The sequence below is a fragment of the Leucoraja erinacea genome, chromosome 15 (assembly GCF_028641065.1).
Source record: "Leucoraja erinacea ecotype New England chromosome 15, Leri_hhj_1, whole genome shotgun sequence".
Taxonomy (NCBI): Eukaryota; Metazoa; Chordata; class Chondrichthyes; order Rajiformes; family Rajidae; genus Leucoraja; species Leucoraja erinaceus.
In genome coordinates, this window is record NC_073391.1 from 3,484,102 (window position 1) to 3,502,889 (window position 18,788).

The window sequence follows — 18,788 nt, forward strand, 5'->3', positions numbered from 1 at the left end:
CATCGAAAATAGGTGCAAGAGGAAGCCAGTACCGCCATTCATTGTGATCATGGCTGAGCGTCCCCAATCAATAACTCGTGCCTGCCTTCTCCCCATATAGATAGATAGATAGATAGATAGATAGATAGATAGATAGATAGCCTTTTATTGTCATTCAGACCAAAGTCTGAACGAAATTGCAGCAGTCATACATATAATACAATACAATAAAACAACAATAAACACATATTAACATCCACCACAGTGAGTCCACCCAGCATCTCCTCACTGTGATGGAGGCAAAAGTCTTAGATCTGCAGTCTCTTCCCTCCTCTTCTCCCTCTGCGCTGGGGCGATACCCCCCCCCCCCCCCCCCCCCCCCCCCCCCCCCCCCCCCCCCCCCCCCCCCCCCCCCCCCCAACCCCCCCCCCCACCCCCCCCCCCCCCCCCCCACCCCCCCCCCCCCCCCCCCCCCCCCCCCCCCCCCACCCCCCCCCCCCCCCCCCCCGACCCCCCCCCAACCCCCCCCCACACCCCCCCCCCCCCCCCCCCCACCCCCCCCCCCCCCCCCCCTCCCCCCCCCCCCCCCCCCCCCCCCCCCACCGCCCCCCCCCCCCCCCCCCCCCCCCGACCCCCTCTTACCCGGGCGATGTTAAAAACAGTCCCGCGGCTCAAACACCGCGGCCCGGGGTGGTTGAAGCTGCCGCCCACCAGTCCTGCAGAAGCAGCTGCTGGCCCGCGGCCAAACCCCGAACTCAGGCCACCACCGCCAGAACACCGTCCCAGCCACCCTCACGTGAGTACTGCGCCGTCTTCAGCCTCGGGCTGGGCCGCCCCGACATGGGCGCCGAACCATCCCCGGACTGGGCCGCCCCGAAATGGGCGTCGCTTCTCCCCCGGACCGGGCCGCCCCGACATGGGCGTCGCTTCTTCCCCGGGCCGGGCCGCCCCGACATGGGCGTCGCTTCTTCCCCGGGCCGGGCCGCCCCAACTTGGGTGCCGAACCTCCCTCGGGCTGCCAGCGCCGCACCTCCCCGAGCTCGGCCGCTCCGACAGGAGCCTCGATCCACCCTCGGGCTGGCCGCCCTCACGGGAGCGTCCCAACCTCTTCCAGCCCTGAGCCGGACCACCCTCACGGGAGCGAGCTCAAGGCGAGTCCTGGCGGGCTCTGCCTCCGGAGCCTCGAGGTCGTCAGCTCCATTAGGCCTCAGCGCAGACGGAGGCAGAGAAGGGGAATGCAACAAAAAGGTCGTATTCCCCCGCAGGGAGAGACTGCAAACCCCGTTTCAACCCCCCCCCCCCCCCCCCCCCCCAACACAAACTAAAACACAAACTAAACCTAAAAACTAGACTAACCAAAACAAAATAAACATCATAAAAAACACAAAACAACGGGACCGCCGGTAAGCCGCTGCAGCCAGAGCCGCGCCGCCACTCCGAATATCCCTTGATTCCACTAACCTCTAGAGCTCTATCTAACTCTCTCTTAAATCCATCCAGTGATTTGGCCTCCACTGCCCTTTGTGGCAGGGAATTCCACAAATACACAACCCTCTGGGTGAAAAAAAATTGTTCTCACCTCAGTCTTAAATGGCCTCCCCTTTATTCTAAGACTGTGGCCCCTGCTTCTGGACTCGCCCAACATTGGGAACATTTTTCCTGCATCTGGCTTGTCCAGTCCTTTTATAATTTTATATGTTTCTATAAGATCCCCCTCATCCTTCTAAACTCCAGTGATTACAAACCTAGCCGTTTCAATCTTACCTCATATGACAGTCCCACCATCCCAGGGATCAATCTCATGAACCTCAATCACAAGGATGTCCTTCCTCAAATTAGGAGACCAAAACTGTGCACAATACTCCAGATGTGGTCTCACCAGAGCCCTATACACTGCAGAAGTGTTCCTTGTTAACTCTACAGAAAAAAAATAAAAGTTATGCTTTGTTTTGATGTACAGGCCAGAGACTTTGATGTGTGCCCTAGCTGATAATTTAATAAATGCTGATAGAACATATTCTGGGTTGAACATGCTTTCTCTGTTATTCATTGCAATTGGGCAGAACTAGCATGTTGTGAACAATTGAGTGTGGTTGATATCGGTGAGGAATTATTGGGGAGGTGCTGGAGAAGACGCCAGCAATTTAAATTTCTTTCTTCCATTTTAAGTTTAAAGAGACAACATGGAAACGGACCCTTTGACACACAGTCTACGCTGCCCATCAATCACCCATTCACACTAGTCCTATGTTATCCCACTTTCTCATCCACTCCAGACTACACATTAGGGGCAATTTACAGAGGCCAATTAACCTACAAACCCAGTCAAATCAAGGGATATGGGGAGAAAGCAGGCACGGGTTATTGATTGGGGACGATCAGCCAAGATCACAATGAATGGTGCTGGCTCGAAGGGCCAAATGGCCTCCTCCTGCGCCTATTTTCTATGTTTCTATCTTTGGGATGTGGGAGGAAACCGGATCACCTGTAGGAAACCCACATGGTCACAGAGAGAACATGCAAACTCCACACAGACAGCACCTGAGTTCCAGATCGAACTCTGGCACAGTGAGGCAGCAGTTCGATAACAACATTTCACATGCTTCAATATCATTTCCCATGCAACCAATTTTCTCCACCCTTTCCCTACACTCTCGCACAACAGGAATGTGGGTGGAAACGCGGACCCTGGGGAACCCCCAGGAGTAGGTGTACTGCTGGAGGTGGGAATTGAACCTGGGTCTCTGGTGAAGCAAGGCTGTGGCAGTGTCTGCCACTGTGTCCACCTGTTTTCAAAATAATAAAACATTCCATAATCTCTTAATTGGATAGTTACATCTAAGTATACATTTACTTTTGGATAACTGCACTGGACCTAGATTGAAGGCTGTCGTGGAATCTTCTGTATTGCAAATTCAATAATATAGATATTACGTGCATCATTTTGGGTATGATTTGGTGTATACACTAAAGATCTTGGCCGTTAGTTCCACACATGAGTTGATTTAATGAATTCTGTTGCACCTTATACACCGTTAAAAATCTGGTTTGACAAATTTAACACATTCTTCTCCCATTTTTGTTTGGCATTTTATTTAAGTTTACAGGGTATTAGATGTGTGCAGTGCAGTTGGTGAGATGTTCAAAAGGTATTTGATAAAGTAATGCAAGACTTTACGCTATTCTATTAGGAGGACCTAATTGAAACTTACTGAACAGTGAAAGGCTTGGATAGAGTAGATGTGGAGAGGATGTTTCCACTAGTGGACCACAGGTCATAATCTCAGAATTTAAGGACGTTTGTTTAGGAAGTAGATGAGGAGGAATTTCTTCAGTCGAGGGTGGTGAATTTGTGGAATTCTTTGCCACAGAAGGCTGAGGAGGCCAAGTCAATAGATATTTCTCAGGGAGCGATAGATAGATTATTGATTAGTGCGGTGTCAGGGGTTTATCGGGAGAAGGCAGGAGAGGTGGGTTAGGAGGGAGAGATAGATCAGCCACGGCAGAGCAGACTTGATGGGCTGAATGGCCTAATTCTGCTTCTATCACTTGTGATATTATGAATTCAGAAAGTGATGACATGGGACTTTGTGTTTTGGTCGTTAGCTGGTGCGGACTCTAGGCTGAATGCCTGTTTTCTGTGCAATTGGTTAATTTGGAATTGAATGACCAACTTGCAGACTCTTTAGGATGCTAGAAAAAAAATATTGGATTTAAAAGATATAATTCTGCTTATTAACGGAAATGGAAGTTGCCCAAAACTGTACTGTGAATAATCTGTGGTATTTGTGTTAAAATAGTGAAATACTTAATGAATTCAAAGTCAATTTTAATTGAAGAAAGTTTGGTACATATTCTGTCCTTTACCAGTGTCGTAATACTACACATCATTGGGATTACCAGTGTTTTAATAGATCCGTTTTCTGGAGTGTTTGACTTGTGTAACAAGGTTTTTTTTTGGGGGGGGGAGGGTTATTTTATTTATTAGAAGTAGTGTACGTCTAAGGTCTAAGCGGAAGCTCAGAGGGGATAGAGCCTTTTCTGTTGCTGCCCCGGCACTCTGGAACACCTTGCCGCTGCAGATCAGACAGGCCCCTTCACTGTCCATCTTTAAATCCTCCCTAAAAACTCACTTTTATTCACTGGCTTGCGACACTGGCTGAGACATTGTTCCTGTTTTAGTGCTTTTAATGTCTTTTAATTTTTTACTGTTTTTATAGTCCTGTCGTCTTAATGGTTTTAGTAGTTTGTAATAACTTTTTGTTGATTTCCCATGTACAGCACTTTGTGGTAACTGATGTTGTCTAAAAGCGCTTTATAAATAAAGTTATTATTATTATTATTATTACAATAATATAAACCAAAAATAACATAATACATTTCCTGCACCACTTCATATTTTAAACTTTAAAAAGAAGAAAAGTAAAGAGAGTTAAATAGGATAGTAGGTGTGTGAAAGGTGACTTGTGTAACAAGGTTTTATAAGGACATTTTTTTAATTTTTAATTTCTTTTTGTATTTACTTTGGCACCTCTCTTTGGTCTCTTCCGCCTATTGCAGGTTGGGAATATGGACTAACCATTCCCCCAGATGACAAACCTAAATCCTGGGTTTCAACGGAGAAAATGTACCACACACAGAAGCGCCGACGTTGGGTGCGAAGACGCAAGAAGGACAAACAGCAAAGTGTACATTCATCGAAGGTATATTCAGACAGGGAAATGACTTGAAAGTTGCAAGCACAGCAATGGAGTTGTATCATATTTGGGGAAGATACTGATATTGCCTGAATTGTGTATTTAAAAAAAAAATAAAAAATCGTTTGCATTTCTCAAATTCTTGAACATAAATTGTACAGATATTCCCTTTAATCTGTGTAAAATCTCTAGCTGTTCCGCACTGTGTGGGCAGAAATAACACGGATTGCAAAGCAAGTTTCTAAGGGGATCAGGGGGTATGGAGAGAAGGCAGGTACGGGATACTGAGTTGGATGATCAGCCATGATCATATTGAATGGCGGTGCAGGCTCGAAGGGCCGAATGGCCTACTCCTGTACCTAATTTCTATGTTTCTATATGTTTCTAAGTTCAATAACAATATCAAATGCTTTATTGCAGAAAACAACCATTCATTTGTAAAGGTATAGAAACAAAATATCGCAGCCTGATGCTGACATTTAACATTTTTTGTAAGTGATAGGAGCAGAATTCGGCCTTTCAGCTCAATAACTCTACCCCGCCATTCAATCATGGCTGTTCTATCTCTCCCTCCTGACCACATTCTCCTGCCTTCTCCCCATAACCTCTGACACCCGTACTAATGAAGAATCTATCTATCTCTGCCTTAATAATATTCATTGTCTTGCCTTCTGTGGCAAAGAATTCCACAAACTCACCACCATCTGACAAAAGAAATTCCTCCTCATCTCTTTCCTAAAGGAAAGCCCTTTAATTTTGAGGCTATGACCTCTGGTCCTAGACTCTCCCACTAGTGGAAACAACCACTCCACATCCATGGAAGCCATGTTGTGACGGCTTGTATTTGCTTTGGGCCTTCAGACCAAGTCACCTGACCAGGATTCAGAAGGATGGGAATATGCATCTCTAATTGGCTGGAACTTTCACATGAAGAAGCGGAAATCTGACACTTACAGACGGCGAAGATGGAGGAGGAAGATGGCACCATCTGGGCAATTGAAGGATGCTGCAATCTTCCGATTGGAAGGTGCTCTTGTAAGTAAAATAACCCGCTTTTAATGCTGCCTCTTTCTATGGAATTTAATTGTGCCACTATATATTGGACAGCTAGCATATACTCATTAAGAGATGTATGATTTATTCTATTGAATTGTGGAGGGTTTTTTAAAAAGCATTAATTTTCCATACTTTTATGAGCTCGAGAGGAGTGAAATAATACAGCATTACAGCCAAGGTAGACAAAAATGTTGCAGAAACGCAGTGGGTGAGGCAGCATCTATGGAGCGAAGGAAATAGGCAAATAGGTTTCGGGTCAAAACCCATCTATTTCCTTCGCTCCATAGATGCTGCCTCACCAGCTGAGTTTCTCCAACATTTTTGTCTACATTTGATTTTCCAGCATCTGCAGTTCCTTCTTAAACAGCATTACAGCCATCTCGGTGCAAATATTGACACAAAATGCTGGAATAACAGTGTCTCTGAATAGAAGGAAATTGTGACATTTTGGGTCTTGACCCGTAACGTCACCCATTCCTTCTCTCCAGAGATGGTGCCTGGAGTTACCCCAGCATTTTGTGTCTATCTTCGATGTAAACCAGCATCTGCAGTTCCTTCTTAAACAGCATTACAGCCACCTCTGTGCAAATATTGACACAAAATGCTGGAATAACAGTGTCTCTGAATAGAAGTGACATTTTGGGTCCCGACCAGCTTGGAGTTACTCAAGCATTTTGTGTCTATCTTCAATGTAAACCAGCATCTGCAGTTCCTTCCTACATATACTCAGTGCAAAACTGCTAGTGTAGGATTTGCGTGCATCTGTGTGCTTTTTGTATCCTCATTTGAAGTATGATGTGAAATTTACATTGCTGCTTTTGTGGTTGTGGCTGTAAAGTGGGACTCTCGGGGCAAATAAGTGACCCTAAATGTATGGGTAATGGTTTGTTTTCATCTCTTTAAGGCTTCACCTCCTGGCGAGGATGGTGATAAATCACCAACAGACTCGATATTTGGAGCAAGTACTCCTACGATCTCCTGCGTGTTTGACCGTAAGTAAAATCTCTGTAGCTCTGAACGCCCAGGCATCGACTGCCAAGGGGAATGCAGGCGTGTCTTTTTTTTTTTTTGCGAAATTAATCACAAAAACTAATGTTTAACAAATTATACAGTCGTTAGTGTGTGTTTATCTCTTCTTCCCCTGAGGCCTCTGAACCAGTGGCCACCAATCCATCTTGCTGTTTCCCCAATTTGTAACAACATGTTGAAGCTACTGTATTTACCCTGGTGGACAAGGGACAGTGTTAATCTAACCCCATTTACTCTGCTGTTCCAGTTTATTTGTTTGGTCGATGGAGGACTCATCAATCAATCTTTCAGCAGTGGTTGGCTTGAATAGAATCTGGCCCTTGACCTTGACTTTACAATGCAAATCCTTGATTTGGGTGGCAGGCTGTGTTGATATATAGCAAGGATTCCCAACCAGGGGTAAATGTTGCCTACCCAGGGGGTACATTTGTTGATTCTGGATTTGTACATATATTTTCTCATTGACATGACTGTGTTTGGTTCAGTTCATCATTAGCTGCTCATACATATGTGAAATAACATTGTTATGTGCTATTATGGGCAGTCACGGTGGCACAGCGGTAGAGGTGCTGCCTTACAGCAAAATGCAGCGCCAGAGACCCGGGTTCGATCCCGACTACGGGTGCTGTCTGTATGGAGTTTGTACGTTCTCCCCGTGATCTGCGTGGGTTTTCTCCGAGAACTTCGGGTTTCCTCCCACACTCCAAAGACGCACAGGTTTGTAGGTTAATTGGCTTGTTTAATTGGCTTGATAAAAATGTAAAATTGTCCAAGTTGGTGATATGCAGAGTACTGCCCTGCCGACTACAACATTCAGAAGGTTCAGAAGGTATTAAAGTTGCCCGGGATAAACGGGATGAAAAAGGTTGGGAACCCCTGACATATAGATATTTGCCGACTACACATCTTTGTGGGAACATAGGGAATGCAGGGCTACAATTTAATATATAGATCACTTAAATAATGAGGTGGGAGCAATGTGGATGCATTACAGTTTCTTTGTGAGGGAATTGATAAGCATTAAATAGCAATGTTACAAAATTTTGAGGTTTTAAAAATCAAGTCTGTAATTTATCCCATCGGATAAAGCATAAAAAGAAGTTTAATTTGACACCTAATTCACTTTCATATCTTCAGTATTAAAAAATGTATGGCCATTTTCATACTTGGGAATGTTCCCTATTGATTTTCCATTGACTTAACACAAAAGTTGTGATCAAGGTCAGTCAAATGGCCATAACTTTATTAAAAATTAAGAGAACTGAAAGAAAATTTCAGTTATTATAGATTGAAGCATTCTGAAACAAATATGAAACAATCTTACTTGGATGATCTGAATTGAAGCATATAATTAGTTAGTTACCCAATTGTAGCTAATTCCAAAATTCAATTACTCGATCTAAACATCTATCCATTTCTTAAGGAAAGATTAACATTTTTAAAATAGCCTAAGTGTCCAAAGAACATTCACACATGAATTCACAATAAAACATGATTTTTAAATCTCATTGACATTAATTCATAGGCCAAATGAAAGGGATTTAGTGTTCAATTGCTGTAAATTAATGGCCATTTAAATCAGCTTGCGAGTAGGATTCTGTGGAACGCGCTGGTTTGGAACGCTACCATTGCGGTGAATTTGAAGCCCATATGGCATGAAAGATACTGCAGGATTGAATGGGCCCCCAAGTCAGCTACTCGCATCATATAATTTTGTATAAAGGGATCTTAAGAAGCCCTTTTTAATGTAAAAATAAACAACCTACCTTGCCTTGTCCCGTACATGAGATCCGTCCCGTTGTCGGGGTTCGCAGCTTTAGAGGATGATTTTTAATCTACTATAACAATTAAATAACCCAATTTAGTTTAAAAATAACTGCAGCGAACGAATGTCGCAGCGATTTTTCGTCAGCAACTAAGTAGGCTGAACAACCTCGATTTCAACAGCCTAGAGAAAATCGCGTTTTAAACCCGCCCCGCTTTCAAAGGCGCTAAAGTCGTGCACACGGGCAGCGGCAGAACTGCAGCGCCGCTGAAGGTAAGTTTTGCAACATACCTACATTAAATGCTGGCCTTGCTTTTGGGCATGAAAGGTCTGGTTTGTCCAGAGAGGAGTGGGGGATGGAGAGTGGTTTGAGGTAGAAGCTCATTGAATAGTGGGTGTGCTTTCTGCTTGTTATTATTATTGGCCCTTTTGTGACCAATTTGTTCCATTCCAGGGCCCTCGATCTTTCATCTCCGTTGCTATATTTTTCAAGCACGAAGTATGACTGCTATGGACAAAGACAGCTTTTCCGGTATGTACTTGTTGTCAGATTTCATCTGGTGAAGTTTACTTACTGAACTATTAGAAATAATTGTCATGTTCTGTATTTTTGGGCCAAACATTATAATTATTTCTCCTTGGCTAACAAACCAGTGTTCAACAATTTCTGGGCTGAGAAGAGTTAACTTTATTGAACTCGGTCAGTTATTGAAAGTTGACCTGCAGATGACCTAAAGAATAACCGGAATTGGGTTACAAGAGCTTGTACAGGAAGTGGTCATGTTGAGCAAGGACCTGCTGTACAGATAAAGGTGATTAAGGGCTATAGATAATGTCAGAGTCCAAGGATGCTTGCTCTTTAATGTCTGAGATGGAAGCAACCATAAATACCAACAGGTAGAAACTAACTTGTTCATATAAAGTTTCAGTGGCGCGTGGCACATGTGTGCTGAATGAAAGTTTTGAGCTACATCCAAGAATCTTGTAGTAAATGAAGCTCAGTAGATGCTTGTCAACTGTATATCTTGCAGCTGTATCGTGATAATTGTTTGTTTTAGAAAGTAGGCAATAGGTGCAGGAGTAGGCCATTCGGCCCTTCGAGCCAGCAACGCCAATCAATGTGATCATGGCTTATCATCTCCAATCAGTACCCCGTTCCTGCCTTCTCCCCATATCCATTGACTCCGCTATTTTTAAGAGCTCTCTCTTGAAAGTATTCAGAAAACCAGCCTCCACCGGTTCTCTGGGTTGGACAGGCTAGATGCAGGAAGATTGTTCCCGATGTTAGGGAAGTCCAGGACAAGGGGTCACAGCTTAAGGATAAGGGGGAAATCCTTTAAAACCGAGATGAGAAGAACTTTTTTCACACAGAGAGTGGTGAATCTCTGGAACTCTATGCCACAGAGGGTAGTTGAGGCCAGTTCATTGGCTATATTTAAGAGGGAGTTAGATGTGGCCCTTGTGGCTATGGGGATCAGGGGGTATGGAGAGAAGGCAGGTACGGGATACTGAGTTGGATGATCAGCCATGATCATATTGAATGGCGGTGCAGGCTCGAAGGGCCGAATGGCCTACTCCTGCACCTAATTGCTATGTTTCTATGTTTCTATGTTTCTGAGGCAGAGAATTCCACAGACTCGCAACTCTCTGTGTGAAGAAGTGTTTCCTCGTCTCCGTTCTAAATGGCTTACCCCTTATTCTTAAACTGTGGCCCCCTGGTTCTGGACTCCCCCAACATCGGGACCATGTTTCCTGCCTGGGTTGATTTTGAGGAGAAATATTATAATGGTAGTTCCCAATTCTCTCCCTCTTTCCATCCTAACATCCATTGGGGGAAGGAATGCGAAAGTTGAAATTATTGAAACTATATTTTTTCAATTTTCCCAGCTTTTGTGGGAAAAGCCTTTTTTTCTAGGCAGCAAACAATGGTAGTACATAAGGCTCTATCTAACATTACATTCCACGGTTGAGTGGGAATTCTCAAAGGTGTGCAATGCCAGGCCCTGGGGTGAAGGAAGGGAAGAGTGCCTCTGGTCATATTTTTAAACAATTTCAGAAATGCTCTTTTGCACTTTTCTTGATCTTTCACGACATAAATGTATGTACCTACAGTTGAAGTTATTAAAATGCACATGCTTCACTGTATATTGTAGGTATAACCATATAACAATTACAGCACGGAAACAGGCCATCTCGGCCCTACAAGTCCGTGCCGAACAACTTTTTTCCGTTAGTCCCACCTGCCTGCACTCATACCATAACCCTCCATTCCCTTCTCATCCATATGCCTATCCAATTTATTTTTAAATGATACCAACGAACCTGCCTCCACCACTTCCACTGGAAGCTCATTCCACACCGCTACCACTCTCTGAGTAAAGAAGTTTCCCCTCATGTTACCCCTAAACTTCTGTCCCTTAATTCTGAAGTCATGTCCCCTTGTTTGAATCTTCCCTATTCTCAAATGGAAAAGCTTGTCCACATCAACTCTGTCTATCCCTCTCATCATTTAAAGACCTCTATCAAGTCCCCCTTTAACCTTCTGCGCTCCAGAGAATAAAGACCTAACTTATTCAACCTATCTCTGTAACTTAGTTGTTGAAACCCAGGCAACATTCTAGTAAATGCCTGATGTTTTGCCTCATGTTTTGGTATATGCCTCATGTTTTGAGTTATCAGCTTTAGGGTTTAGTCTGATGTCTTAGCTCAATCAGCATCATTCATGACCATTTAATAAACAAGTAGAGGCATAGGCAGAGTTGACCTTCAGAACCTTTTTCCCCTGGGTGGGAATGTCAAAGATTGGAGGGCTTAACTTTAAGTTGGGATGGGAAAATGTTGAAAGGAGATATGCGGGACACCTTGTTTTTTTACAGAGTGCTGAGTGCCTGGAACTTGCTGCCGATGGAGTGGTGGAGGCAGATCCGATAGTAGCATTGAAGAGGCTTTTAGATGGGCACATGGATCTGCAGGGCATGGAGGACAGTGCGCTGGCAGAGGAGTTTAGTTTGACTTGGCATCGTGTTTGGCACAGACCTTGTGGGATGAAGGGCCTGGTCCCGTGCTGTACAGTTCTGGTGAACAAAGGAGCACCCGGCGTGAGAGGGACCACTGTGAGGGGGTATGGGGGAAGACCTGGCACAGGATCCTTTGCAACTTTGTCGCTGCCCTTTATGTGCTGACAGTTCGCATACCTTGGGTATGCAAAGCAAAGAATATTACTGTGACTGGTCACATGACAATAAAGTATTCATTCATTCATTCATTCATTCAAAGGTAGACACAAAAAGCTGGAGTAACTAAGTGAGTCAGACAACCTCTATGGAGAAAAGGAATAGGTGACGTTTCAGGTTGAGACTCTTCTTCAGACTGAGAGTCAGTCCATTCAGTTATGAACTGTGACTTTCTCCATTTGATGTCATATAAAATACTAGTTATTGCAGCTTTCCTTCATTGGGAATGATCCTCCATTCCCTTGCTTGAATTTGACTTTCAAAATATTGGAGATGTGAACTGTGATTTGTTTTCGAACTAAAATTCACATTCTGAACCACACCAATTTTGCAAAGTTCTACGCCCTAGCTGGTCTGCTGTTTATCTGTTGTTGGATAATGTTGAGATATTTCAGACTTTTGCAAGGAAATATGGCCTGTGGAATTTTTGGGGGGTTTCTAAACTCTTTTGTTTTTTTGTTTAGACCCATATGCTCATGTTTCATTTCTCCATCAAAGCAAGACAACTGAGGTCATCAAATCGACACTCAACCCAACCTGGGACCAGTCCCTAATTTTCAATGATATCGACATCTATGGTGATCCCTTAAATTTGATTCATAGTCCGCCAAATGTGGTCATTGAAATATATGATGAAGATCAAGTGGTAGGTGCTTTCAATTTGGTGTCACTACACTGTGTTCCTGTTTGTCAATAGACCCAAATTGGAACATGTTCGACTTATCTTCTGTGCAGGGAAAAGATGAATTTTTGGGCAGGTGCCTTTGTCCCCCAATTGTGAAGCTGGATCCAAACACAGACGTGACACCCAAGCTTCTCTGGTATCCTGTGAAGATGGGTGACAAGAAATCTGGGGAGCTCCTCATCGCTGCCGAACTGATGTTGAAAGATAAAGTAAATATATTGAGATATCTTTACACTTTGCCTGTACAATTTTAAGGTGATTTTCTGTGATGTCTAAATTGGATAAAGAGCTTTAATTTTGCAGCACTAATTTTAAAGAGAACTTGTTAAACAGAGATAGCTTATTTGCTTTTATTAATCTGCAAATTTGTGCATGGGCTCTGGTTTAATATGAATACTATTTGATTGGGAACGAGATACGAGGGAAAAGTTCCAAAACTCTCCGGCGTGACCTATCTGTGTGAACATAAGGTCATGAGTGATAGGAGCAGAATTAGACCATTCAGCCCATCAAGTCTATTCCACCATTCAATCATGGCTGATCTATCCCTATTTTCCTGCCTTCTCCCCGTAACCCCTGACACCCGCACTAATCAAGAATCCATCTGCCTCTGCCTTTAAAATATCCATTGACTTGGCCTCCACAGCCTTCTGTTGCAAAGAATTCCACAGATTCACCACCCTCTGACTAAAGAAATTCCTCCTTGTCTCCTTCCTAAAGGAACGTCCTTTAATTCTGAGGCTATGACCTCTAGGCCTCGACTTTTCCACTAGTGGAAACATCCTCTCCACATCCACTCTATCCAAGCCTTTCACTATTCAGTAAGTTTCAATAAGGTTTCCCCTCATCCAAACTGCAGCCGATAAATACTGACAAACATGCCAATGATGATGAATAAATCTATCTGGAAATACCCAATATCTCTCCATTTTGCCACATTTTAAGGTCTTCCCCCTGCTTTTTGGATTTATGAAGCTATGAAGTTCCCGGTTCCTTCGTTATGAGAAATATACTAGTTAAAATAATTTGTTGACTGTCTTGCAAATAGCAAATGTTTTTTTCAATGCTGATGCCTTTTCGCTCTGCTGAAGTTCTTTTCTCACCTTTTATCTTTAAAAAAAAAAAAAGAAATGTTTTGTGAACCTTGTTTCCCCATTTCACTTCAACAGCCAGACGGGTCAAATTTGCCGCTTCTGCCTCCAATCCGGTCGGGTACACTGTATATGGTGCCACAAGGAATCAGACCAGTTGTGCAGCTTACTGCAATTGAAGTAGGTCCCATATCTTGGTTACTTTTACTTTGAGTAAGTTTGTATCTGCTTTATGTTTCCAAAAGGTAGATCTCAGCGAATATTATGAGTGTTGTCCCATCCCCAGAGCATCTTTTACAACACATTTCACTGTGGTATTCTTTTGATCAAAGTCTTTTCTATTACAATACTTCTGGCCTGATTTTATTTGCCTGTTTAGAGTGAGCCCCAAAATTCTAATGGGCTTGTTACCAGATACTTCATCTCTTGCGGCATTAGTTATAATTTGGTACCCACAACAAGGCATCCTTGATGTCCCAAGGGCAGAAATGTATTTGGAAAACAATCCATGTGAAGAATCCTCATTGCAATTATTTTTCATTGCATAGGTGCAAGATCCTGACAAGTAAGTAAAGGAAATATACACAAACAAAATAATACAATGCATTTTAATAATTTTTTAGGGAATGAGATCACACCTTTTCATGGATTATGATGTATTTCACCATTTAGTACTCCTGAATGAGGATGCCTTTCTTCCTCTCAAGTGACAAGATAGTGGAGGTGATATCACAAGGCATATTCCATTGCATAGTGTGCTAGTTGCCTTCATGTGAAATAGCAGGTTATCAATTACATTGCACAAATTCAGACCAAATATTTGCTATAACTTTTGCACATTTACAACCAATGACTATCTCTTTATTATAAAATGCATGCCTGTGTATCCTATTATTATTTTATATGAAAAATGGAAAATGGGACTTTGTTGAAGTAACCAACAATCTAATTCAAACCAAGGTATGAGTGAGTTCACTAATCATTGTAAGATCGATTATTTAACAGGAATGTTGTTGCAGATCCTGACGTGGGGGTTACGGAACATGAAGACCTACCAGCTGGCAGCCGTGTCGTCTCCAAGCCTCGTGGTAGAATGTGGCGACAAATATTTGGAATCTGCTGTGATCAAGAGCCTTAAAAGATGTCCCAATTTCCCCCGCTCGGTCCTCTTCATGAAAGTGGTACGTACGTGCATTTCATGAATGCCATGCAGTTGGTGTTTCAAAAATGTTGAATTAATATCGTTTGATCATTTATTTAATGAGTGAAGAGTAGTGAGCCAGTTAGTTCAGCGTGTCGGGCAAAATTTGTTAGATATTTAATTGCGCGTGGCATTACTTCATTCTGCATTCAATCCAGAGTTCGCAGAATGAATTGGATACCTTACTGGTTTAGTTCAATGTACCAGCTGTACAGGGCTAACTCTACACAGGTGTAAAGGGCCTGTCCCACTTACATGACCTAATTCACGACCTTTTTTACTCGTGGACATTTTTCATCAGGCTAGAAAAACGCCCCGACCTACTTGATGCCACGAGTACCTACGACTAGCATCACGGCCTGCTACGACCTACCTACGACCTCCTATGACCTCGTGACGACCATTGTGGAAGGACATTATTGCCATAGAGGGAGTGCAGAGAAGGTTCACCAGACTGATTCCTGGGATGTCAGGACTGTCTTAGGAAGAAAGACTGGATAGACTTGGTTTATACTCTCTAGAATTTAAGAGATTGAGAGGGGATCTTATAGAAACTTACAAAATTCTTAAGGGGTTGGACAGGCTAGATGCAGGAAGATTGTTCCCGATGTTAGGGAAGTCCAGGACAAGGGGTCACAGCTTAAGGATAAAGGGGAAATCCTTTAAAACCTTTTTCACGCAGAGAGTGGTGAAACTGGAACTCTCTGCCACAGAGGGTAGTTGAGGCCAGTTCATTGGCTATATTTAAGAGGGAGTTGTGGCCCTTGTGGCTAAGGGGATCAGGGGGTATGGAGAGAAGGCAGGTACGGGATACTGAGTTGGATGATCAGCCATGATCATATTGAATGGCGGTGCAGGCGAAGGGCCGATTGGCCTACCTGCACCTAATTCTATGTTTCTATTTTCTATGCTGCGAGTATGAGCCGAGGGAAAACTCGGCAGAGGTCGTGAATTAGGTCGTGAATTAGGTCGTGAAAGTGGGGCTTAACCTTTTTTATTCTGTTGCCAATTTTGTTTTCACCATTATCAAGCAATATTAAGGCACGTAATTTGTAAATGCGCATTTTAAGTGCTCAACATTTCAATCTTCTGAACTCGATTAAAATAAACGGTGGCATTATTGACCCGTTAAACTTGCAACATTACATGACTGAACTATTATGAGCCTTAGTGGAGAATGCAAACGTGCTAATGCAATTTGATATGGAGAGGGAGGTGATGTTGAGGCTCTTGAAGAACATTAAGGTGGATAGACACAAAATACTGGAGTAACAGGCAGCATCTCTGGAGAGAAGGAATGGGTGACGTTTCGGTTTGAGTCCTTTCTTCAGACTAGGTGGAAGTCCCCAGGGCCTGATGGGATCAATCCCAAGTTATTGAGGAAGGCAAGATAATACATTGCAGGAAGAGAGTGAATTAAAAGCCCTGTCCCACGGTATGAGTTCATTCAAAGAGTTCTCCCGAGTTTACCCTGATTCACACTCGGAGATTTACAGTAATGGCCGCTCGTCGGTACTCGGGGCTCTCGTGGACATTTTTCAACATGTTGAAAAATCTTCACGAGTCTTCCCGAGCTTACCCGAGTACCTGCCGTTAGCGTTATGAGCCACTAAGAGACGTCCCCGAGCTTCGACGTACCCGCTACGTTCATTCTCCGTGCTTACCGGGAGAGCTCTTGAATGAACTCGTACAGTGGGACAGGGCCATTAGGCTGTAACAAATGATGTGCATTAATCAACCAATATTGATGTTAATGGATCTGAAATCTGTTTTCTGGTCTTGGGTCTAGTATCTTCCGAAAGACGAAATGTACACACCTCCTATTGTCATCAAGGTAATTGACCACAGGCCATTTGGACGCAAACCTGTGGTTGGACAATGCACAATTAATACTTTGAAAGAATTTCGGATTGACGCCTATACTGAAAAAGTATCTGTCGGAATGCACTCAAAAGGTATTTACCAAAAGCCTATCTTAAAGATATTGCAATGTGGGGGAAATTACTCATAGAGTCATAGAGTGATACAGTGTGGGAACTGGCCCTTCGGCCCAACTTGCCCACACCGGTCAACAATGTCCCAGCGACACTAGCCCCACTTGCCTGCTGTTGGTCCATATCCCTTCAAACCTGTCCTATCCATGTACCTGTCTAACTGTTTCTTAAACGATGGGATAGTCCCAGCCTCAACTATCTCATCTGGCAGCTTGTTCCATACACCCACCGCCCTTTGTGTGAAAAAGTTACCCCTCGGATTCCTATTAAATCTTTTCCCCTTCACCTTGAACCTATGTCCTCTGGTCCTCGATTCCCCTACTCTGGGCAAGAGACTCTGTGCATCTACCCGATCTATTCCGCTCATGATTTTGTACACCTCTGTAAGATCTCTCCTCATCCTCCTGCTCACTGTGGATAGAGACCCAGCCTTCTCATCATCTCCCTATAGCTCACACCCTCTAGTCCTGGCAGCATTCTTGTAAATCTTTTCTGAACCCTTTCAAGCTTGACAATATCTTTCCTATAACATGGTGCCCAGAACTAAACACAATATTCTAAATGAGGTCTCACCAACGTCTTGAACAACTGCAACATGACCTCCCAACAGCTATACGCAATACTCTGACAGATGAAGGCCAAAGTGCCAAAAGCCTTTTTAACCCCTTATCTACCTGTGACTCGACCTTCAAGGAACCATGCACCTACATTCCTAGATCCCTCTGCTCTACAACACTCCCCCAGAGGCCTACCATTTACTGTGTAGGTCCTGCCCTTGTTTGACATCCCAAAATGCAACACCTCACACTTCTCTGTATTAAATTCCATCAACCATTCCTCTGCCCACCTGGCCATTCGATCCAGATCCTGTTGCAATCGTTCACAACCATCTTCACTATCTGCAAAACCACTCACTTTTGTATCATCATAGTAAAGACCAAATCTGGATTTCTATAATGTTATATCCAATGCAGTTTAAAATATGTGGGTTACTTTTGTTAAATATTGTCGTGCAAACAAGTGTCTTAATCATGAATCAAACCACATTTGTAAATTTGTGCAAATGTTTGTATATTTTCATGGCTTGCATTTTCTAAAACATACTGTAATAACTGATTTTTAAATAAAAATGTGCGCAGCGTCTATTCTATCAAGTGCTCGTGATTGTGTTATTGATGTGGAAGACAACCAGAAACCCCTCCTGGAATCGCAGGTAACATCCATTATTCATGAAAATGATTAACATTTTGTTTTTTTAATTGAATAGCTTCAAGTAGTATTTCTTTCCCCACAATCCCAAGTAGTAATTTGAGTATTCTGTGAAGTGATGACATGCTCAGCATTAAAATAGAGACACAAGAATCTGCAGATGCTGGAATCTTGAGCAAAACACACAGTGCTGGTCAGGCATCATCGAGCCACTAATGGACAGACAATGGTTCTGGTCAGGAATCTTCTTCAAGCTGCTGGAGAAGGGGGGAGAAAGCTGGAAAACAAAGGTGGAACACAGCCTGGCAAATGATCGGTGGATGCAGATAAGGGAAGAGGGTGATTGATTAGTAAATAGGTGGAGTATAGATTTCCAAGTTCAAGTAATGCCCCCACCCTGGTGCCCGCACATTTCTTTTGCCATCTCCCAGCACGCCAGTCACCCTGCTCCTTTCCCATAGAAACATAGAAAATAGGTGCAGGAGTAGGCCATTCGGTCCTTCGAGCCTGCACCGCCATTCAATATGATCATCCAACTCAGTATCCTGTACCTGCCTTCTCTCCATACCCCCTGATCCCTTTAGCGACAAGGGCCACATCTAACGCTCACTTAAATATAGCCAATGAACTGTGGCCTCGACTACCATCTGTGGCAGAGTTCCAGAGATTCTGTGTGAAAAAAGTTCTTCTCATCTCGGTCCTAAAGGATTTCCCCTTTACCCTTAAACTGTGACCCCTTGTCCTGGACTTCCCCAACATGGGGAACAATCTTCCTGCATCTAGCCTGTCCAACCCCTTATGAATTTTGTAAGTTTCCCCATCCTCCTATATGTTTATCTCCCATCCCCG

General features: G+C 43.5%; 1 protein-coding gene across 1 annotated transcript in view; it reads left to right on the top strand.

Annotated features, from left to right (window-relative positions):
• Nucleotides 1–18,788, top strand: part of LOC129703906 (myoferlin-like) — a 329,673-nt gene that overhangs the window by 171,984 nt on the left and 138,901 nt on the right. The window contains exons 28-37 of the mRNA XM_055646609.1: nt 4,540–4,682; nt 5,538–5,711; nt 6,637–6,724; nt 8,981–9,058; nt 12,224–12,405; nt 12,495–12,653; nt 13,614–13,715; nt 14,555–14,716; nt 16,526–16,691; nt 17,870–17,943. Of these exons, the coding sequence (XP_055502584.1) occupies nt 4,540–4,682; nt 5,538–5,711; nt 6,637–6,724; nt 8,981–9,058; nt 12,224–12,405; nt 12,495–12,653; nt 13,614–13,715; nt 14,555–14,716; nt 16,526–16,691; nt 17,870–17,943 (1,328 nt within the window). The remainder of the gene's footprint in view (nt 1–4,539; nt 4,683–5,537; nt 5,712–6,636; nt 6,725–8,980; nt 9,059–12,223; nt 12,406–12,494; nt 12,654–13,613; nt 13,716–14,554; nt 14,717–16,525; nt 16,692–17,869; nt 17,944–18,788) is intronic.